Raw genomic sequence first — 24,542 nt, forward strand, 5'->3', positions numbered from 1 at the left:
ATAGCTGCCTTTTACTGCTGGCCAGAATGGCTTATGTTCAGGAAGAGTTGGAGCACCACCAGTGTATCATAAATTCACTCTCTTGTTTTTGCTGAACTTTGTATGAAACTTCATTTTTTTTTTAATATTTATTATATTTGTTTCTTTACTCTTTCCCTAGGCTTAGGCTTTTTTTATCTAAAATAAGAGATGCATAAAACCTGTCATTTAAAGGCACTTCTAAGCTTTGATTAGTATCAGCTGAAGCATTAGTCATCTGTTGCAGCTTCTGTAATTCTTTAAATTATCCCTTTACAAATGCTAAATGCCCTAAAGGTACCAGCTTCTCCCCTCCCCAGTCTCTCTCTTCTAGAAAAATCAAAGGCCATTTCTCCAGGTATTCCGTTTAAAAAGCCATCTCGCAGCAAGCAAGAAGTTATATGTAGAGTTGCCTCTTTTCATCTGAAACCATCTGTAGCTATATTGACATTAAAATTATGTGAATTTCTAGCAGAGCAGGAAGAAATAAGTGTCATGCATTGCTACAACAGAATTTGAATATGTTTACCTACTTTACCAAGTATAAGTAATAACTGGGGAAGAAAATACTACTGTCATCACTTCCAGCACTGGAGGCTAGGTATAAGATTCAATTCTTACAGGCAAGAAAACACACAGATTTTATAAATGTATTTTTTTGCTGTGCCCCCCAGCAGGGACCAGATCCCCATTGTGCTGGATGCTGTGAAAATGTACAGTAGAAGACACCACAAAATCCTCCTTCCAAAAGGAAATTTAAAAAGAGGACTTCTACAGCAATCAGACTAAATTCAGCCATTTTGCTGTGGGAATTGCTGCTATGTGGGACTCAGCATATCCATGTCTTACTATAGTAAGCCCCCTAGTTTGGCACAGCTGGTTATTCAGCCCCTTTGGGCATCTCTGGCATCAGTGGTGGCACATCTTCAATGACAGATTGCCTGAATGAGAAAAATGATGATAAAAATCCTCTGCGTGAAATGAGGCCGCTGTGGATGGTCACAGGTTCTGCTCATTCTCCACAAAGAAGAATATATAGTCCTCTGAAGTGAAATATTAGAAGTGAAAGATTTAAGGGGGGGGGGGGAATACCTAAAATGGCCATGAAGGTATTAATGTCTTTCCTGGGAAAGGACTTCTTTACTTTGCTTCCCTAGAATGAGGCTAATGGGGAGAATCTGACATTAGAGGCAATGTTCTGGTACTGCAAAGAGTTCCTTTGCAGAGTTTCATTGCCTACTTTAATGACTGCATTTGCTCACCTAAAATGAATGTGGTATGTCTAACCTTCAAGCCATGATGTGAGAAGTTATTTTTATTTGCTAGAGCTGACTGTGCAAGAGACAGTGATGACTGCTCTCCTTGGCTGTTTACTTTCTGTGAGAGAGTAGCGACCCACAGGCAAGGGGAAGAGATTTCTGATACCAGAGACAGCATTTCTGCATGTAAATGGCTTTGCTGACATGCCAGGGTAAATTCATTGTATTATTAAGTCATCACATGCAGATAACAAAGACACTTTGTTGATTTAGGTGATTTTCAACCAAAAAAATGCTTATGAACTCATTCAGAGAAGGACAGGCCTTTCAGAGCAATCAGAATAAGCCCTAATTCATCTTTGGCAAAAGATGTAGTGATATACACACTGTAGTATTTCTCTGCAAGAAACGTTGTGTATGTAGAAGTGACTGTGTTGATGCACAGATGTGTGTCTATGCAAGGGCCTTTTAATCCACTAAAAATGACAATATTCACATGACATTCATTGTAGGCATTGCACAGCATGCCTACACTCACAAACATACAGGTAAATGTTCCTACAGGGTGTATTGTCAACTAAAAACATTTATCTATCACTAACTGGGTTTTACAAGGAGATTTCAGTGGGAGAGGGCATGAGGTGGGGCATGGAGAGCTGGTTTAATGAACAGTAGGAAAGTAGCCTCCATTATCTTTGCAACACATCAAGAAAAGAGGCTCTTCCTGCACATCTGAGGGAGCAAGCTCTCTTCTGCAGGCCTTAGGAAGTGTTCTGAAAAGGAGGATCACTGCATGGTAGCCAAAACCTGAGTTTCCACCTCTGTTTACAGCTTAACTTGCAAAAGCGTACAGCACAAAACTACTGAGCTCCGAGGCTTTTGACGGGAAAAAGCTTTCTCTGCTGGTTCCCCCAGAGGTGATTTGTTCTGTAAAAACTGTATTGTGTAACACTTTCTGCCTTAAAAGCAACTCATGCAAAGTTAATTACATTGCACCATTTGTGAGAAAATACATTTTACTACAAGTTAATATGAAGAAAAAAATATTATACAATGAGTGCTATAAAAGAAACAGTTATGAGTTGCTTTAACAGCATTTATAAATCAAATCACTGCACATCGATAACTTTGAAACCAACCTACATCAGGCTTTTGGAACTATGTATGAGTAAAACAGTTTTTGAGTAGCTATGTATTTTTCATAAGTTGTGGGTGGCAAAAAAAAATGTGGGTTATTTGTTAAAAAATACAAAAAGGAATTGTTTTCTTTCATTTATAAGATTTGATTTTTGTGTGTTCTGCTGTTTTCTGTGGCTTTTTGGAAGCAATACAGAAGCCAAAATCCTTAGACATTTTGTGGTGCTTTTTAATTGAAAATATTTGTTACAAGAAATCACTAATTACATGCTTTCCTCTTTACACAGAGATAGCAATTTCATCCATACAAATTAATAAATTGCAAGGAAAAAAGGGACTTTTGATCACTAGGCTCACCTGCTGTTTTACACTGGCCAAAGAAGAGATTCCTTCCTTGCTAAATACTCACTGAGCAAGAAACCAGTATGATTCATGTTTCAGCTACTTATTACTCAACTATTTATTAATCTGAGAATATCTTCACATAAATGCAGTATTGATGTGCATATTCAAGAGGTGAAGATTGGCCCACAAGACACTAAACTGTTATTTACCATCTCTTAACTGTCAAAATATGGGCCAAATTGCTTGGTTAAATTTTCCTAATTGTGGCTTTCAGGCACCAGCTCTTGTAAGGCCTTTGGGTGCTTTGGTAAGGACCTTCCTGCTCAGAGACATCCTCTCCTGGGCCTGCCTCCTTGGGGAGCAGGGAAAGAAGGAAGGAAAACCCAGGATGCTGTCCTGCACACTGACCCAGACACCTGGACTCTTGTCCTGTCATGGGCAGTGTATGGAGCAGGAGGCTGCTCGTACACGTCCTCACAACTTCAGTGCCTAGTCCCTAGGCACCTCCTCTGAGCATTTATGTACTGCTTTTAAGGGCAGTTGTAGCCTGAGTTTAAATTAACTTTCCCCACTTGGAGACTTCCCCTAGTTTGGGGACATTTTGTAGAATAACTGGGGGAAAAAAAAAAAATAAAGTGAGGCAAGTTTGTGATTCCTCCATTCCCTCCCCATCCCCCAAAATCAGAAGCCTCTTCTCCATGGCTTATCGCCTCGGAATTAATTTCTGTACCAAGAGCAAATCTGGGGAAAAAGATCTCACACTGCTATTATTCCTCTTCTAAATTCTTTAAGTAACTCACTGCAAAAGCTCATGTGTGCCAAACTACTGGCATAATGTCATATCCATAGCAGAGAAAGTCCCCAGAGCAGGTTGACAATATTAAATAAAAGAAATGATACTCCCATAAAGAATTTCATGTTCACAGCGTGCATGTGCAAAATAAGCTCCGGTGTTGCTGAGTCGTGTGAATTTTACTTCAAGTTTTGCAAGATTAGGTAATTTTCTTCAGGACCCAACTCCTGCAGGACATGACTATGGGACCAAAATGTCTGGGATTTTTCTCTCCTCCTGCTTCCTTTCAGTATTTTTTTCTGCCTTTCCTGGTTGTAGAAAAGCCTGCAATATGATGTGAATGTGTCTTAAAAGTTTAAAAGCAGACAAATATGTATTTATTCTGTTCCTTGAAGTTAAAGACAATCAAGAACTTATAATAACCACTTAATCTAAGTGACTGATCCTTCCCAAAAGTATAAGATAGGTAAGAAAACCAAAGGAAATAATATTATTTTCCTTTTTCAGATGGAGAATTAACTCAGAGATTTAATTGTGCTGGATTCAAAACCTTGGATTGGTGCCAACTGGTTTCTCAAGCTCACACAGCTAAACAGACCTTTTCTAAATCCCTGACACTGCATTGAGGACAGGAAATAATTTCTTGCTAAATACCAGAACTAGTTAAATGTACCATAATTTTGCAGACTTTACAGAGCTCCCACTAATCTGAATGGGATTCAGAAGCACATGCAAGAGCCTCCTAGGAAATCAACCTCTGGAAGCAGCTCCTGGTGTTTAACCACAGAGCATTAAGCACTGAATTACTCTGCCTGAGTTTCTGTTGGGTGGAGAAAGAAAGGGTTCTTCTCTCTGCCATTATAATACAGTTCGGCCCTTTAGATTCATCTGAGAACATTAAAAATGCATTGCTAAATCATAGTATTCTGAACCACTAGTAATATGCAATAAGAATCTAAATACATACATTTTAAAATCTATGGTTCCTACTCTCTCCTATTCTGACAAGCAATAATTACATGCAAACCCAAGAAATTAAGTTAATCATAACTGTCTTACAAACAGAAAACAGGCATTAGAAGTGTCATGTTGGCCCTGTATCAGTTATATTTAATTAAACAGAAAATTATGCAGAATCCAGTACAACAGACTCTTGTTTGCTCTAAAAACCAACTGAAATTAAGGTCACCAATAATAACAAGTGTTCATGGAAGCAAGCAACTCAACTTCTGTACTGTCAGGGTTGACTTAGGAGGGGATTATCACAGCAAATAAAGGGACTTAAACAGCCAGGTGAATGAGCATACAGAAACCAAATTCTTTAGGCAGTCTCAAAAATCTCAGCCTTATACTGTACTTGCACCAATCCCTTGGTACTGTGCCAAAAATATTTTTATAAAAGTCCATGCTGCTGGCTATGTAAATTGAACATATATTCCTGCTTCTGAGCAGAGGCTTCCTGCTGTTATTGCTACCCTCTGTGTATTTTACCTCTGAATACAATCACCACTCATGTCTCTCTTTTCACCTCTACAGGGGCAGAGTCCATGGTTTGGAGGAGGTGTAGAAAATCTTCAAGGTCAGAAAAACTCAGAATAAAGATTAAAACACAGGTCTGGTATCATCCCAGCAGCATGCAGCACAGAAAGATTCCTGAAATGTGGCTCTTTGCCTAATGCTGTTTCTTTATTATATTTCTTTTAATGACACTATAGGAAAGCTCAAGATAAGAAACAGACATAGTCTTTCTTTTGATCAAAACCTAATTCTAAATGTATGTAGATAAACTAACGGTGTAAATAACACTTAATAAAGTGATGTGAACACATCATCAAAATTGTTATTAATAGTCATCCTATTTGTTTGACCATTTTGGACACGTTTCCTCTTTGGGTACATTAAAAAAAATAGCAAAAAATATTTTGCCCCTTTAGGAATGAACAAATGAGTCATTTACCATTAACTAGGCACACAAATTGCAAAAACACCCTTTAAATTACCAAGAACACTGGAAATCTGGTAGTATTCCACTCTGCGTATTTCAAAGGCATTAAATTAAACATTTGAAGCAAACTTATCTACCTGTTCCAGCTCTTGCCAATGAGGATAAGGGGATTTTTTTTTTTTCTAGAAAACAGTAAGTCTCAAAACTCCACTAAGTTACTGAAAAATTCCATAGGCTAAATAAATTAGGATTCCCATTTTCATGGCAGGCAAGAGACCAACTCTTTCACTGAGGGACAATAAATCACAAAAATTGTGATGAAAATATTTATGAAGCATTTTTTAGCTGTTATTTATGGGTTTGTAAGCTTCCTTCCTACCCAGTCCTCTCATCCTACTTATACAATTTGGCTGTAGTTTATATTGTTTTACTCACGTTATTCAAACAAACAAAAAAAAAACCCAAAAAAAAAAGAAAAACCAAACAAAAACTCAGAACACCTCTTTTAGCTAAGACCCTTTGTTTAAAACTAAAAATTTTTTTTAATTGCCAGTTCCAATCTAATAAGCAGGGCACAGCAGAGTACATTTAGATACCAGCAAGTACTCACAGCATTGCAGAGATGGTAAGCTTTACAAACGTATTAAAACTGAGAATCCATTCTGAAAGAAACGTTTAAGTATCGTGCTCTGAAACAGACACTGCAATCTAAGTGTCAAGAGTCAGCCTAAGGACATAACTTGGAATCCACAGAGCAGCCAGGAGGTCTACAACAAACCAGTGCAGGATTATTTGTAAAAATCCTGAAGAAGCACAGCCCAGGGTTGTGACTAACAAGGAATTCTTAGTGTCTCCCAGAGAAAGGAATGAAAGTAGTACTACAGAATAAGACCACAACACACTGAAAACAGAGTCCCTGAACTGGCACCGTGTGAACCAGGCACACCCCCAGCGTGCTGGGATAATACACTCACCTTGTCCACAATGCAGATCTGCTTTTTGCTTTGCACATCAACAATTTCTACTTCAAAGTACGTGATTTTTGAATGTTTGAGGGCTGGCGATGGTTTGATCCGGCCAGCAGAGAGCACCAGCTGAGATAAGCTGAAAAAAGAGCGTGAGTCGTTGTGAGACATGGACAGAACTCCTCCATCGGCTGCGAGATCCCTCCTGTGCTCTGGAGTGCTGGGATTCTGCCTCTTGAGCATGGTGTGACCCAGCAGCAGCGATCGTCATATCAACAGGGGACAGTTCCAGGGGAAAATGTTTCCTCTCTGCCGCAGTTAAATACAGTCACAGACTGACAAGACACAAAAGGTCAAGTGGCATTCCATTTTAAGTGTACTGTCTTATTTAGCAGGAGTGAAAACAATGGCTCTGTTAATCCATGTCTATATTTAATCTGCTGTCATGATGTGCTGCATTGGTGCTGCTGCTGCTGCTTCCTTATTTTCTTTTTTTCATTTTATTTTAACCAGCATTTGAAACAAGACATGCCGAGATTCCCTACTAGCAGATAACAGATCCTGAAGTTCCCAAGCCCCAGAGAGGCAACCAGAAATGAATGTAGTAAATTCCACTGTTACCTACTGAGACAGGTGTTTAAAATGTCCACATACACACACAAGAAGAGATATAGATGTCATCTATTCTAGAATCATCATCAGATGTCATCTGTTTTAGAAATATCTACTAACAAAATACCATGAGTTCATCAGCAAAATTTAGGGGATGCTTGCCCATATCTGCTTGGTTTTAGCACTATGGATTTCTGGTATTTAATGGGGAAGAGCTTTCCTTACAGTTCTGCCAGGGAAAATCAACTGAAGGAAAGACAGTTATAGCCTTAAAGGCATTCATTCAGAGCTTGGATCATTTCACTATTTTCTTATTCTTTCCTGGCAATTTTTACAATGTGATTCTGCAACAAAAGCAGCTTTAATGGTAAAAATAAAGACTACACAAAACAACAAATTTTTTCTGAAGCAGCTTCCCCAAGCCTTGTTTAAACTTCATTTTTCCATGTATGGCTTTTTAACTTTAATTTAATAGAACTAGCAACACTCTTCCATCCTGAAATTCTCCTTTAATTTCCCTGGGCTGCCCAGGATTACAGTGTTAGAAGGGCACCATGAGTTTCTGGAGACAGCTCTTTCCACAGAATAAATTCTGAATCCATTTCTCCATGGTAAAATATCAGGAAAACTACAATCACTGTTGCAAAAATCATATGGGTTTGTTGCTCTGATGAAATAAATTAAGTGGGAAAAAGCTTCCACGAGGTAAAAGTCACCACACAACTAATACCCTCTCTGGAAAGCAGGGGGGGGAACAGAACAGGTCTCTTTTCTTTGATTCTGCTATAACTTACAGAAAATTTAGTGATCACTACATCCTATCTAGAGACACATGGCAAGAACCTCTATGAAATAACAGAGAAAATAATTGGTAAGTTACTCCAAGAATTAAAATGAAAGTGAGGGGGACCCCCAAAGGAAGGCAATTTCCACACTAGTTGCTGTTAAAGGAATAATCCATGCTGTATCAAGTTGTATATGTGCTCAAGTTCTGGAAAATCAAGCCTGGATACATGAAGAGTCCTGCTTATAAACACAAGGCAAAGACATAGGAAAAGAAAACAGTGAAATTAACAGAGGCTGAACTTGTGGACAGGTCTGAGCTCAATGTTAACCGGACTGGGTATTTGAAATAAGAAAACTATTTCAGCATGAAGAGACAGTTAAATTTATTTATGGTTCTTCAGCCAGTGGTTCTGACTAAAGAGTCTAACCCAAACTCATAGCTAAGATGCTTCATGCCCACATGACATGACACATTTTGGAGTAGCTTAGACTGAGAGAAAAGTCCCCACTGCTTGCTGATGCAGTCACGCGGCCTTTAAATGCCTTTACTGGATTTGTTAATGGAAAGCCCTGACTGAGGGAATGCAGATGTAAAACAATATTGATCCTCTACTACAAAAAACAGGATTAAATTTTGACTACACTGAAATCAGTTAGTGTCTTGCCATTGGTGCAGAACAAGTCAGCATCTAAAGAAAAAAATAGTTTGACTTTAACAAGATTATATCGTATCAAAGTTCACCTGTGTCTGAGTTTAAATGAAATGGGTTCAAGGAAATATCACCTTGGTGGAGTCAATACAGCAAGCAGAAATTTTGGTATAAGCTAGTCACAACAGGGAGAATTATTGTCTTACTCTAAGGGGCTTGCTAAAAACAGCCACTTAAAGACCCCAGAACACACAGGTCCTAAAATCCAAGTGTGAGAGACACTTATTTGAACAGGCTACTATAAAGAAACTGTGCAAACTGCTGTACAAGGGATGAGACAAACTGATATAATATCCCCTTTTAGCTGTAAGTTTATATGAATCAGTGAGCTGTAATAGCATATATTAATAAATTTCTAAATTTATTTCAATTCAAAAGCCATAAAGAAGAATATTGATCATCAAGGCTAATTTCTGTGTATATAAAGGAAGTGCTGTTACAGTCATCACTGCGGGTATATTTATAACATTTAAAAGGATAACATCTGAGCTGCTGCTGTGAAAAAAAGCTTTTGATTTACTGCAGGCATTTAAAAGATCAGAATTTTATTACTGACCAATGAACACTTGAATATCTGAACCAATTCCAGGAAAATGCTTACAAAAATACACTCCCATTTTTTCAATCCAAGTTGACCATTTGCAATTTCAATATTTTGGTGAACAACAATCTTTACAGACCCAAACACTTTGCTGACATAAATTAGGAGAGCTTCCCCAAAGCTGGCTAGCGTTTTCCTCCCTCTATTTTGTTACGGATTTAGGATTAGACTGCAGCAAACATAATGCTTGCGTATAAGGTGGATGAGAGCTACTCTACCAAAAATAATCAGGGATAGAGTTACCACTGATAACCTAAGCTCTAAAAGGGAGGTGAATAAAAGCTGTGATGATTTTGCCATTATTGTAACAAGTGCTGCACTTTCCTGAAATGGCATCAATGGGTTTGGATGTTCCAGCTCGATGTGAAGTTATCCAGCCCATTCTGTGTGGAAGTGCACATAGAAGGGAAACATTAATTACTGGACAGAAGGCACATATTTCCTTTCAATGCAGTTATTGTACCTCATCTCAGTCCTCAGCACTGGGAATGTGGAGTCCCAGCATATGGGGACAAGCGATTGGTCCCATGGTGAGATTTATTGATCCACATTACACAGATATAAGGTGCTGTCCCCAGAGCTGTGGCAGGGCTAGCAGCCAGCAGCCACCCAGCCCCTGACCTCAGCTTCACTCTGGGACTCAGAGGAGTCAAAGAGCACTCAGCAAGAATTAAATCATCTCTGACAGCTTCAACCTGCACTGAAGTTCAGGCCATATAAGGGGCCGATATTTTTGAGGGGCTGCAAGAATGGGCATCACTCTTCTCAAAGAGTGGCTCTGCCTCCTCCCCTCACTTGGCACTCAGCTCACATGAGCTGTTTTGGAGACAGTCAGGCACTTGGTTAAGCCATCCTTCCGAAGGGCACTTTTTCCAGGAGGCAGGGAATGCCTGCCCCCAAAATCACAGAGCCTGGCCATCATCTCTGGTTAATAGAACTGCTGGCATTTTCAGAAAAAAAGTAACACCTGTAAAGGATTTTTTGCACCCTTCTAATCAATATCTGGAAACAAACATCAGCCTGAGCTGTTTGTGACAACTGTAACAATGCCCTAGTCAGGGGCTAAGACAGCATTCAATTTCTGCTTATGATACTAATCACCTGTGAGGTGTTAGGGGACTGATGGCTTTCCTGCTTTTCCCTTCCTATTCCACATGCCTTCCCTGTGAGAGGCTCTCTTGCACTGTGCATTTTGCAGATAGCCTGGCACAAAGGGATTTCAGAAGATCTCAGCTGGGGCCTTAAGGCGCTTCTGAAGTTCCTTTTCATCTCTGGTTATGTTTTGAACTCCTCCTTCCCCAGAGGACTGGTCATCTTTCAGCCTGCAGAATGTCAGCTGTTAAGTCAGCAGCAGAGGGTCACCTCTCTCAATCCAGATGCTTGTCAGCAGCCCCTCACGTGGCACTTTTTTATCCCACACACTTCGAATGCTTGATGGAACCAGGGTTATTACTTTCCCACAGGCTTTGCCCCCGAGACACAGAACTCCAGAGCCCAAAGCATGCAAGGTTCAGAATCACAGGTCAAGCAATCTAAAACAAAGCAGAATGCCAAGGTCACACTCACCTTATTGTCCCATTTATGGAGATTCTGCCATTTGTCTTGCTGGGGAGGGAGATCTGAACCAGTGTGTTCACATGGCCCTTGGCCTCACACCTTGTTTAGCTGCTGTGCAGCCCTTACACCTGGTATTGTGCCTGATCCAACCAGCACCATTCACATCTCCCTATCTCAATCTTGGATTTCATAGTTTCAGGGCCAGGCAGGAGTGTAGCTGCTCTTCCAGTGTCTTTTTATTGAGCCATCCAAGGAAGGATTTAAGAATCTGATCTAATTTACTCAATTTGGAAGAACACTAACCATAATTTGTGTGTCTGGCTCCTGGCTTCATCTGGCATAGAGTTTAGGAATAGGTTTACTAGATTATTTGGGGGGCACTGCATTTAAATATTTTGTTTGATTCTGCTATCCATAACAATTAAATAACAACTAGAATGTATTTCTGAAGCATTGCAGAAATTTAAGCATGAGCCTGGCTGCTAGGGAAAAAAAACAACAAAAACCACCCTGCATGAACTTCTGGCATCTTTGCCTGCACACACCTACCTTAGGAGACAGAAGATCAATTTAAAACATTCTATCAACATGCACACACACAAAAATGCCACTTAGAAGCAGCTCCACAGCATTACTACTAAAACTACTCAGGTCATTTCGTTTTCTCTCTTGAAGCTAAGTCTCTTAACAGATAAGTAATGGACAAGAGAAAGGCACAGAAGCAGAGTGTCCTGACTCTAACACTAAACAATCCAAAAGATATTTTATATAATGCTGAAGTCAGAACTAAACCTCACCAGCTAGGGGACAGGATAAAAGTGACATACACCCATGTTTCTCCTCTTCAGCTACACTGGCAGGGCTCCTCAGCAAAGGCTGGCAACCTTTCTGACCCTGTGAACTGTGCAATGGAAACATTACATGGCCAAAAGCCACAAGCCTCAGGCCACATCCTTCAGAGGTTGTGAGAAGGGAGAGTCAAAGGAGCAGCTTACAAGCAGGGCTCAGGGATCTCCAGTGCCCACCTTGTCCCTGAAGGAGCTTTTACCACTGACCAGAGCAAGGATGTTTTGTCAGCTGTTTAAAATCCCACTGTAGTAGCCTGGCTTTATCCTTCTGGCTTTGAAAACTGCAAATATTGACTTTAAACTTTGGGGTGTGGGTGGTGCCAATTAGAAGCAAATTCACAGTGCAAATCAAATCTAAAGCCAGTGTTTGTTTTATCCCCCACAGACATCTACAAGAGACACAAGGGAAATAAGCAAAGTTGAAATACAGGCACAGTAATTCCATCTGCAAGCAGTACAGAGTGCAACCTCCACCCCCAGCCCCTGTAGCACACAAACACACACCTACTTCTCTACCAAAATAAGTACAGCCTGATACAGAACTCAAATCTGATGACGGGCAGGGTATATTGTAACAGGCAGCTGCTGGATGTAATGTGGAAGAAGCCCAAGAAGATGCTCCTGGTGGTGAAGAGACCCAAATGAATCTTCAAAGGTGACCAGTCTTTTAAGGTCACTGACAATAAATAGCATGTTTACAGCTGTGAAGTTTCAGTTCTTGTTTACACAAAAACAACAGAAATTGTGCTATTCCATTATTTGAGGCATGTGATGGTCTTCTCCCCTATGCATCTGAAAATACGTGGCTATGTGAAATGCTATGTGAAAAGTCTTTTTTTTTTTTTTTCCAACATATATTTTGTCATTCTCTTTCAGGTAAATGTGTAGACCTTTTAAACATACAGGAACATCTGAAAGCTTGACTTGAAAAAGTCTAAGGAAAAAGATTTATTTTTTCATGTCAAAACAAAGTCTACGATTTTTAAGCTAGCCTTGGCATTTTGCAGACAGGGAGATCAACACTCTATGTGTTTAAGTCCTTGCACAGACAATATGCTTTGTACCCCACTGTTTCTTTGAGGCAAAGATTAGAAAGCAGTATTAGAAATCAGACAAAGAAATGTGTCCCAAACTTGTCCAAGAACTACTTTTAAGGAAAACTCCACTGACCTTTACCTGCAGAATTTCCCCTACAGCATTACACTCATCCTTTAGCATGTCCTCAAGCAGTTTTTGCCTCTCAGTGGCAATAAGTGCTTCCATACATTTGCCTTAATGTAGTGTGACTCCCCTTACTGCATCATCAATTCTGCCCAATAAAATGGCACCTCAATTAACAGAGGTTAGAAACAGGCTTACAAATGTCTGCCTTTATTTCAGCTTTCCACAGCAGGCTTTGTGCACTCTCATGTGCCACTGCTAACCTGAGGGAAGCCACTGGGATGAGCTCCCTGTCAGTCTCAGCCCCGCAGCAAAGCTATCAAACAAGGCAGCATCTAGGTGGATGAGACTCCTCAAAGCATGGGCAGACAGCAAGTTTCCAAGTATTTCATTGTGCCTTTATGTCATCGTGTCACTTCACAGTGTAAAGAGAAAGGGCTGAGCAGATTAATGAAGGACAGGTGCTGATACCCTGTACTTTGCAGCAGTGCAGCTTAGCCCATGGCCTCACTTAATTTCAGCTGAGTATAGGTATTACTGACAGCATTTTTTAAAATCCCCTCTGAGAACATACCCTGATGAGATAATAGATTGTAATTTCACAGGATAGGATCAAGTAACCACATTATTGGAAGCTGATCAGCCACTAAGTAAGGATAATGAAAAGAAATACAGTAAGGCAAAGCCATTTCTCACAAATGGCAGCAGTACAGAACTGGCAAATCCATATTCTTACAGCTGAGATTAGGTGCATCCTTCATTTGGGTAAAACTATTACATGCAAGATGAAGTTGGAGTTACTTGGAGTAGTTTCAGAAAAAAAAAAATGTTGTTTAAATACGTGTTTTTCAGTGACACTGAAGCAGTTAAAAAGATTTACTCATTTGGATGAAAAGGTTTTGAGGTTCAGAACAATCTGGTTCTCTCTAATAATTTCTGACCAGTAGGAGGGAAGAACAACCTTGACTAGAACACCTACAGATTCCTAAAGAAACTATTTCAATATTAAAATATTCAAAAGTCCTTGTTTGCTAATGTAGAATGTATAAAACCCTGGAAGCTCAGTAACTGTCACAAAAATATACTCACGGGCTTTCAGACAGTTCTATCTAGAGATACATTTAAAAGTTTATAATGACAAAAAGAAACCTAACTCCTATTTTACAATCCCTCTTTATCGTCTGAAGTTCTCGGGGTGATTGGCCTTTCATTGCTTTTGAAATGTTACGTGGTCTTTCTTCTCATACAAGAAGCCAAATTGTTCTCAGTCTTTTTCATTTCAGGGCTTCATTAATTAGGTTTCTGAAACATCTGTCAGCATAGCCTCCTTCTTTCACAAACTTTCAAGTTTCCAGAAAAGTTCCTATTTATTATGACATTTTTAATAGTCAGTGTCAGTCCTTGAGCTAAATTATCTGTCTTTTTTTACAATCATTTTGTGACTGAAAAATATTCTTGTGACACTTTTCTCTCAAAGCTGAATGATTTTGAGAAACAGTAGAATTGCTGGAATTGCTGGAAACTTGGAATTAGACAAGTAAACAAAAAAAGAAAAAAGACCTTATTTATTTGATTAGAGCTGTTGTTCAGTGCTAGGTTTTTTCAAGCTTGAAATGTTTGAAAAATGTTTCTATGAAGCAAAATTTAGAGGGGGGAAAAAAAAGCAAGCATGCTCATCAGAATGAAATATTACCTCTTTTTTTTCTTTAATTCATTCTCCTGTTAAGACTCTTCTGCCCCCACACTACTACCATTCCCAGTAACAACCCTGACAAAAAAGTGACGCTGCCCCAGTCTAGAGATTGTGTTAGTGCCTTCTGTTTTGACCATTATTTCTGACAAGCCTGCATCAGAGCCATGCTCTCCTCACTGGGGGTGTTTAAAACTGCACAGGAAATCTATCATGTTTAAGGCACCGCAAGAAACCCTTATTCTTTATTTTCATTCTTTATTTACACTTCAGAAGCAGAAAGAAGTCTCACCTGTGAACAGATCACTTTTCTGCTGGGGCTGGGGTCTGGTCCAGCATAGGAAGCAGTGCTCAGCCAGGCAGTTCTGCTGGCAGCAGATTTAGTGGAAATGTCGCTGATTTACTGCCACAAACTGAGCAGGTTCATGTGCTCAGGATTACCACCTCATCAAACCTGCCATCCTCACAGCATCTGGAGCCACCACCAGCCCTGAAATAAAATCTGCCTTTCACCAGGAAATCCAGGGCATGCTGACAGAACCACAGAAAGTGGGGGCTCCACGGGGAGCCCAGTAGCACAGCCACACGTGTCATGGGGGCTCTCTCACAAATCAGTTGAGCAACCTGGCCCTTTCTCTCATGGCTGAACATGATAGCTGCCCACAGACACAATGGACCTCAATACAACATCAGGGGATCTTCCCATGCACAAGAAGATGGAGCTCATGTGAGCTCAAGGCCTCCCCTCTCTTCCATTGTTGACTATCAGAAAAAAATGCAGACACAAACAAGTTTCATCTCTGTAAGGGTACTATACCACACAGCAACCTGGAACAAGTTGAAAACAACAGGATGTTTATCCTGAGCCCCAAGGAAAATGGTACCATTAGCTCCAGAAATGCTTCTGTGGCTTCTCATGAAACACCTGCACTCCTAGTGAAGAAAGCATTTTCCGCCTGGCTCTTTCTTGCTGGCACATCCCAGTTTACCCATGCTTTGTTTTATCACACCAACACTGGCACAGAAGCATTTTAACATAAAAAAATGTTCTTCTGCCCAGCACAGTTGGCAAGGAAGAATGCGTTAATTTGCGTTTACAATGCACAGGTTTCCCTTGTCCGGTAGCAAGTCAAAAGGAGAGAGGCTTGATGCAGCTTATATTAGTTAGCATGTGACAACTAATAGCGATAAGTGATAAGGAGTTTGGCTCCAGAGACAACAAAGCCAAAGCAAACGACAGCCGTAGTAGACTCTAAACCTTGACAGAACCGATATGTGAGCTCAGGCTGCCAAAACGCAGCACTTGTTGTTTGGCACACGAGGACAACAGCATGTCACTCAACACCTCTGGAGTCTGCTCCAGTTTAACAGCTCCCAGTCAGGAATGACTGCGACCAGCTTGCAAACAATGTCAAGACAACCACCGTGTGGTTACATCCAGCTGTCAAAATTATCTTTGATTCAAGGAAAAAAAAAGCTGGTGCTCTTCCTGGGCTGACAACTGTCTCCATAAGGCATTCCTGCAATTTCCATAGCCATCTTGGGGGCAAGGTCAGAGAGATAGACGTGACAAGGAGAGCCCTGAAATTTAACAGCCTGGGAAGCAACACTGGAGGATTATAGGTAAGATATCAACATGCTTCACCATGGGACAAGTTCCTATTGCAGAAAGCAACTCAATTCCACAGACAGCCTCAAAAATGCTGTAAAATAAAGCCCCTGGTTAGAAACAATGCCCTCTCTCTATATCCAGCTGTAGGAAGTACTCTAAAAGGCTGAAGGTGCAGTTCATATACAAGGGTAAAATGAAAGAAGATTCAGTATCACATCTGCCATCTTCCAGGGCTAGAAATTAAATGGTGGGAAGGGAAAATCCACAGCTGCCTAGTGAGACTTAATGAGGTTATTGTTAGTTCGACAATATGATGAGATACATAAATTCTTTTTTGGGGGGTGTGTGGGGTTTTTTTATATTAATAAGAACCCTGGCTTACCTGTGCTATTTTCCAGCAGGAGGTTGGAGTGTGTCTGCGTTTGAAAGGACGGGGAGGTGTGAATTGACCAGGGTCACACGCTGTGCATGTGTGACAGCCACAGTCTGCCGTCAAGTGTCCCTCTTCCTCTGCACAGCTGCAGAGTTGTGTGGTCATCACTGCCACGCAGAAGACACTGCTCCAGCTGCTTTCTGATGCAGCTTTCCCCTGAGACCAAACCACACACAAGCACCACCTGAGTCCCTCCAGTTTAGAGGTCTTTGTGCCTGAGCTCTTGGTGGTACGTCAGCCCCACGAACAACTGGCTGTGCCTGCAAGCTTCTTTTCAAATAGGAAACCTGCTTTGTTGTTGCTGATGTTAATACAGAGGATCTGGGAGTGTCATTTAAAAAAAGCTGATTTTGCATGCAAAAGCACAACAGCCAAGGAAAAAAAAACTTTTAAAGAGACTTGATCCCTGCCTTTGTAGGTTTATGTATTAGTCTCATGTTTCTAATTGAACATTTGAATTCACAGCATTTAGAGCAAAGCTGACTGACCACTGGTGTCAGCTTGTTGTAAGCTAAGCACAGGACACTACCTACCTAGAAAAAACTACAAACTCCATCTTGAAATATCTCTTTCAGAGCACTCCCTTAGCAGAATAATACCCATTAAAACTTAATTACTTGGTTCTTCATCAAGAATAAAAATACAGCTTTAATGAACGGGGCCAAAAAAAATTAATTTTTCTTTATGTTACTCCCAGAAAACATTTCTGTTTTCAACTACCTGTAGCTCTCACAGGTAAAAAAAACTCTGTCAGAACAGGAGCATAGCAGCCTTCTATCTTTCTTTTGAACAGATTATCACCAGGCAAGGATAAAATAATTTCTACTTGTTCTGCTTTTATCATTTTTGTTATTATATGCTAACTAGCTCAGCACAGTATTTTAAAACACTCCTAAACACAGAGGGATTTCTAAGAAAGCTAAAGGCCCCAGGAATGCTACACACAGAGCCCAGCAGGTCTCCCCTTGTAGGTGATGCACAGGCTGGAGTCACTGCCATTGGCACACCCCAACTGGGAAACAGGCTGAGCTCCTCAGGCCCACACCTCGAGTCAGCACTGCTGAGATGGTGATAAAGAAATAGACAACTTCACTGGCAAAATCCTTGAAGGTTGTTTTTTAATAATGTTCTGTGTGTTGCTAAAGGGCAAGTTCTGAGCCAAAAAGTTAATGGTTTCCTACTTGATGGCCTTTGAACTTTGAGACACAAGCATTTCAGAATCAGTAGTTTCTCTCATGAATATACTTTTCCAGCTCTCTCTTGCAAAATGCAACCCAGAAAGGCAAAATATTCAGCAGCAGCACGTGCCTCATTTTCAATGGCTCTGTCAGCTTTGTCTCAAAGAAGCTGAAGCACAGTTTACATCTCTCCCTCCTGAAATCCAACAACTGATTGAAACAATGCAGGACAATATAAAAGTGCCAGTGAAGCATCTGTAACTACTTAAAAATGACAGAACAAGCAGAAAGTCATTAGTAAGTCTACTGAAACCCACAAATTAAATTATCTATTTCTCCCCTGAGGAAAATGGGAGGTCGAACATCACAAACTATTCCAGAGGAAAAGACCATCTGGGCAGAATTTTGAAAATCACAGCAAGTGCATTAGCATGGACTGGGCGTTTGGCCAGAGGGAGCTTACCAAAAACTGAAGGCCTTAGGGGGCTGAGCGGACAGGGACCTGGAGGCTGAGCTCTGAAACAACACAAACTGAAATGAAACTCTTTGCAGCAACCAGAAGAGACTGGGGTTTGCTTAAATAACACCAACACATTCGTGTCCTTGATTAAAAGTAACCGAATGAACCACTTAAGAAATGAAATATTGTGAAATCTAAAAGAGATACTAACATTTTATGGGATAAAAAGCTTAAAGAGTTTTCAGTTTAGTTATCTCATTCAGCTGATTTTAGCCTAGAAATTAGTAAAATACAGCTATTCACACCATCCAGCCCAGGAAACTGCATTTTATATTTTTCCTCCATACACAGTCAGTGAACAGAAGGTAAATCAAGGCATCTGAATCAGGCCCAAGAAAAAAACCTTTCCTTTTCCATGGAATTGCATACCTAAGGTCAGGCTCTCTGAATATCCTTCTAGATGCCCACCACCAGAAACTCACAAGGAATGAAAGCTCTGTTTTCTGCTCTGCTTTAGTCACTGCATGGCTGAAATTCTGGGACTAGCAGACATCTCAGAAGAGGTAGGCAGGGATCCAGCCGAGCTGTACATAATCAGAAGCTGCACCTTAGATTTCAGCTACAAAAAGCCTTCCTGTAGCTCAGGACTCCCGTTAGACTTAAGTTGCTACCCCATTCTCAGAGCAGTGCAGAGGACCACCTGCTACCAGAGAGGGAAGGACCAGGCCACCATTCCAACATCAACACTTGCAGACAAGCTTTTTATTATGGAAACATCTGCATAAATTTATTAGCCCCAGCACATTTATTGACACTCCTTAGGGGTAACCGAGATCACGATCTGGCCTTTCACCACACACAGTCCAATTAAGAGCAGAAACACATATAAAGTAAAAACTTACTTTGGGAACTGATTTTTAAAGAGGGATAATTACCATTTTTCTGCAGAGTAAATGGCTAGGTTAAGTTTAATTAATGTTTATTAAGGCCCATGAAAGTTGCTGTGTGAGAGACAAATACAATTATCTTTACTATGGGAATAAATGTATAAGGAAATCCTGGCTTTCCCTTGTTAAAATAACATACTTCACTATAAGTATAGATTTTGGCAAAGCAACATTCCCCTGCCACACAGCACATGTTTAATGAAGTTACTCCTCAGCTGTTACTGAACTGAGCCAAAATGAGATAAGCTGAGTCCATAAGCACTCCTATTCCATTAAAATGGAAACATCCACTGAAGAAAAATGCTTTACAGTTTCAATCTAGAAACTATGTCGGCTTATTGAAAAGACAATCATTCTATCGTCTCTCAAAGTAATTAGAGCAGAAAGTAATCACAGAAGGGAATTAAGTACTTGTGGTCAGATTTCCCATCAGGATCACTCAGACCAGCTGTATTCGTACAGCCTCATATCTTTCCCTTTGCCTTGTCACATCCTGGCCAGCAGCAGCTCTGGCACAGGTATACTGAAACAATGCCAATGGCACTCGCATGCCCTGCAATTAATATGCAAGGTTCTAATTTACATATTTAAAAAATTACATTCTAGGAAGGTAATGAAAAGCCATTTTCTTAACAAAACAAACTATTTTCTCTGGTCTGAACAAATGATCCTATTATTACACAGCCCACATGAACACAGAGGGAAAGATTTTTTCGTTTCATAAAAAAAACCCAAGGCTTTTTTGCATGGAAAACCATGTCATTGGAACAGTATGAGCTGCAAAATGGAGCTTTAATAGTCAATAAAGACAGAAAAAAAGACACTGCTTGCTACCTCATAGCTAGCAGGTTTTCAAATTATGGAATTCATCTGTCACACTCCACTTAGCATATCTGTATCACTTCGCCAAGTAATGCCACCATCAGATAGTTATTTTAATAGTAAACAGATAAATGAATAGTGTAAAGAGTAATAGAATGGGGAGGAAAAAGAGACAGGAGCATTAAGACTTTTTTCTTTTTCTCTGACACTGTAGAGTGAAGATTCCTCTTTGACTTACTTTAAAAGGGAGGAATATAAAAAAGGGAGAGAGACATATTTAACATGGTAATTTAATACAGGAGAAATCTTCAAGCTTATTTCAGGGGCACATCTCTAGTGGTGCTTGCAAGGTGCTTCCCAAGGGTAAACAGAACTTACTGCATCAATTTACATAAAGCAAATGGTGGTCCAAACTTAAGAGTGGCTTGAGACTCATCCCTAAAAATTCAAAGCCTTCATCTTTACAGTCTTTGTGCTCCACAGCAGCTGATAAGCCACGGTCTGCCAAGCAGTTCTCAAGGTTCTTGAGCAGGCTGGCTGCGCCACTGCACCCACACTGCCTCCTTAGTGGGCAAAATGCCCAGGTCTGCTCCACCACGGGGACTGGGGACCTGTGGAAATGCGAGCTGCCCTTCACCCCAGCCCACGTTCATTAGCATGGCTGAAGCTGTCAGGAGATTTCAGTAGCCACTGAGGTTTGCTCCAACAAGTTGTTTCCCTCAGTTCCTCCAGTTCCAGCACTAGCTTGGGCTCAAGAGGCAGCACAAAACACAACTGCATCCTGGAAGCTCAGGGCTGTAAACATTTCATGTTTTGTTTTTAACCTGCCTTCAGTTGTTCCTGTGGGGCACTGCTCCCACACCGTGCAGAGCAACAGAGGCTGGGGGAGTGAGGGGAGCAAAGAAAGAAGAGCTTTTGCACACAGGGCATGTTTTCTACTGCAAAGCCCCAGCACACTCATACATGCAGCCCACCCATAAAATCTGCGCCCTTATAATTTGCTGCTGCACACCTACTGACACATTTTTTAACCAGCTCACCAGACAAGAACCCTGTGTCTTCTTCCAGTCTTCCCATTCCTTTTCATAAAATATAGTGTAGCAATTGCACAAGAGATTATCTGAATTTTGCAAAGATCTTTTGTTCATTATTTACTAGAAGACGATGGCATACATTCAGGGAATATAAAAATGTTTTATTCACTATCTTCAGCTGACTCTTATTTTTCCTCTACCCCAGTAATAGAGTTAATACATTTGTACACATCCTCAATGTAGCATGTCACATTCCACCTGCAGATATATCTTTTTGTCTTTGAAATATCTGTGAACTGCATTAAATAATCACTGTAAGCCATCTTCTGTTGATAACTTTATCATTTTACTGCCCTGAATTATTCATACAAAGCCAACACCATATCACTATATCATTACAGGAAAGCAATTAAGGTGGAATGTATGGTTTCAAGAAAATGGAAATCCCTCTATTCTGTTGCACAGAGCAGATTGTTTCTACCTTTTACTTAGGTCAGTGTCAGAAAACATCAGAAGTTTGCAGAGCTATTGGGCGAGGGGGTGTGGAGGGGATACTTGTTCAGTAGTGTTACCAGTTGCATAGAGGAATAAGGACAGGTTTCCTAGCCCCAGTGCCTGGCTTCAGCAGAGCACTTGTCATCAACACACATATAAAGTTGAGGGCAATTTTTTCCCTGGCCACAGCTGGTGAACAAAAAGCATGGCAGATTCTGCCTCCAGTTATACTCACAGCTCCTGCCTGCTGCAAGGTGCCTGCAGTTCCCAAGTGCTGGCTCAGCACACAAACTAGCCTGCTACACACCCACACCAGCAAACAAAACCCCAGCCTCACCCCAGCAGCTCGAAATGGCTGGTTTTAAAAATGCAGCAGCTGGTTTCAGGTGCCTTAACACCTGTGTATTGCTTTCATGTACCTGTGAAAGCCACTGATCCCTTAATACCAGCTTGGAAATTAAACTCTACACTATGACTTACTTCGTGAAAGAATCTGAGTCCATCTGAGCACCAATCTTGTATCTGTTTGAAACCTGATATGTAAGACATACTTATTTCCTTCACAGGACACTCCTTGTATGAGATAAGACTATCCAATAACTCTTGGTTTCTTTTTTCCTTTTAACAACTCCTGAAACACTGAATAAATCCCTCTCCAATCTAAATTAATGGATATAGTTGATTTAACGAAACCAACTGGCAAAAGTGTATAGCCCTATATAGCTTTTGTGTTTAGACCAGATTTAATGCAAATGTGCCAGAACAGAAAACAGGAGTTGTCCCCACACAGTCTCCCACAGCTGTCATTATGTCCTGGAACAGCTAGCCTGTGAAAAAAAATTTATCCTGGGTGGTACTGACAGAAAACAGAAACATACCACAGAGAGACATCTCCCCAAAGCTCCCTGTTCATCATGAAAAGCTTTTGCTATGAGAAAGTCTAAATACTATTAGACATACAAACACATATCTATATCTATATCTGTATCTAGATCTATATATATCTACTTGGAGGTTTTATACTAGTTCCAGTAATGAGCATTTTCTCACTCAACAGAGAACTATTTGTGGTAATAACTGAAACACAAAAGGAAAAAAAAGCAAAAATAAGAACAGGGTTCAAATTCTGAGGGGAAAAAAAAAAAGAAAAAAGAAAAAAGAAGTCCATCCTCTTTGAAAAGCTGAATTGGTTAAAAAAAAGCATAAAGAAATTCTCCTGCTTTGCTGCTATCCCCCATGTCAGCAACTGTGCCTTCTCACAGGGAGCACAAAACAAGCTGGGAGTGCATAGTCAAGTAAAAAAAACAAAACTTGCAGCTATTACATGCGGAAAGTGAAGTGAAGCCTTTTCCCTCTGCCCAATGCTGTGCAGCACACAGATGAAACCACAGCCCAAGCTGACTAGCAAAATGGCAAAGCTGAGCCTCTGTCCAGCGTGTCCTTGAGGTCTACAAGACATCTCAAGCCTGTCTGGAAATCCTTCCCACTTGGCAGTGGAAAGTACTGGGCAGAGAGGAGCCATCCCTGTGAGCAACAATTAGGAAAGAAAAATAAACCCTCCTGCCTTTAGGTAGCTCTGTCCTCCTGCTAATGTGTCCTTTCTTATCAACTGGAAACAGCCCTCATGGATGTAGAGTGCAGAAAAATCACCTCTAGCTTTGCAAGAAACCACTTTAGGTTCGATGGAAAGAAAAAAAACCCTCTGTCAAGTCACTTTCTCTGTCATTTGCACAATAAGACAGTGGTCGGATAGGCACTATTCGCTTATTCACACTCAGCAGCCCAGAGCATAAAACAAACCAGGGAGCTGGCAGGTTAGCTGAACGTAACATGCTGCATAATTTATTATACACAGCTCCCTAATGAGCTGTGAAATAAATTCAGATGTGGCCATTTTAGCAAATTCAGAATAATCTCTGTCTCTCAAATATCTGAGCTACTGATTCACAGTTTGTTCAGAAATAGAAATGTCACTCCCCTAGCCTGTTGCTACTGGTCTTCACGTAAGGGGAGCAGCAACAATTCTGTATCTCTTCTTTGCATCACAGAGGTACCTGAGAGCTTCAGGCAAGCTTGAGTTTCTCTCCTACCTGGGACTGCACAGTCTCTCTGCACTGCCCTCACTGCAGGGAGGACATCTTCTAAGAATTTTGAGACGGCTCAGAAAACATCTTAATCTGAGAATTTTGGCAAGGACTACCCTGGCTACTCTTCCACATAGTTATCATTGCTTTTCTCCATTTTACCATAAAACCAGTTCTCTACTAAGCATACCTTAGTATGAGGTTTTGGGTTAGAGTTGTTTGTTGGTTTGGGTTTTGGGTTGGTTTTATTTCAAAAGTGAGAGGAGCAGATACACATTAAAGGTAGCAAAAAATATAGTGGGTTTGTGCTTAAGACCTCAAACAGACGTGATGGCGTGCAACAGGTAAGATGCACGTACTTGAGCCCAAGGCTGCAAACAACCATAAATTTACCACACTATAAATTTCTCACCCTTCAAGACATTTTTATTCTGTCACACCCAGTTTTAAGTCTCAGGCAAAGGTGATTTTCAGACTATTATATTTCATTAACAAGAAGCCTTCTGGATACTCATTTACAATTTTCCCTTCCTTAATTAAGTCCAACTACTTCTAGCTACACCTTTGTGTGCTTCATTAAATCATTTAATTTCCTCCTTGGTATTTAATAGCCTTCAGTTATTTGCAGACCGCTGGGCCCTGTTCTCACCCTTTAGGTTGGCTAGTGGCCAAAACTAAACTAGCCAGCTCAGATCCTCAGCTGGCATAAATCACTTTAGTACTTTTAATCTCTCTCATACTGTACAAGTTGTTCATTCCAAGTCAACGATCTGCTCATCAATTTTTTTCTCTTTCAGCTCTGACCTCTCCCTACTGATAACACAATGCCCAGACTCAGTACAACGTTGGAGAAATGAGTGCACCAGGGTTCTTCTGTAAAGGCAACCCAGATTGCCACTGGCTTTTTCTAAGCAGGTTGCAGGCCCATGTCTGATTCTGGTCTGCTATCCAGATAGTACACTCTCTGCCTCCTTCAGTAGTTTCTTTCCGTGCTGTGTAAGTGTGGATGACTTTGACAAATATCACTGGAAAAAAATAACATTTAATGAA

General features: G+C 40.6%; 1 protein-coding gene and 1 long non-coding RNA gene across 4 annotated transcripts in view; one reads left to right on the top strand and one right to left on the bottom strand.

Moving 5' to 3' along the window:
* LOC104697215 overlaps positions 1-5,395 on the top strand; it is a 477,817-nt gene extending 472,422 nt beyond the window's left edge. Inside the window, exon 21 of the long non-coding RNA XR_005601811.1 lies at positions 5,089-5,395. This is a non-coding gene — a long non-coding RNA (uncharacterized LOC104697215). The remainder of the gene's footprint in view (positions 1-5,088) is intronic.
* The window catches only part of TECRL (trans-2,3-enoyl-CoA reductase like), a 69,740-nt gene extending 53,125 nt beyond the window's left edge, over positions 1-16,615 (bottom strand). For 2 of the 3 annotated variants that reach the window (XM_010411902.4, XM_010411906.2), the window contains exon 1: positions 6,472-6,746. In XM_010411902.4, coding sequence (XP_010410204.1) covers positions 6,472-6,705 — 234 coding nt within the window. In that variant the 5' untranslated portion in view covers positions 6,706-6,746. Of the gene's footprint in view, positions 1-6,471; positions 6,747-16,421 lie in introns of those variants that run through there. The other variant, XM_010411903.4, reaches the window with a different exon arrangement.
* Positions 16,616-24,542: the final 7,927 nt, after the last annotated feature.

Source organism: Corvus cornix, chromosome 4, assembly GCF_000738735.6.
Source record: "Corvus cornix cornix isolate S_Up_H32 chromosome 4, ASM73873v5, whole genome shotgun sequence".
Taxonomy (NCBI): Eukaryota; Metazoa; Chordata; class Aves; order Passeriformes; family Corvidae; genus Corvus; species Corvus cornix.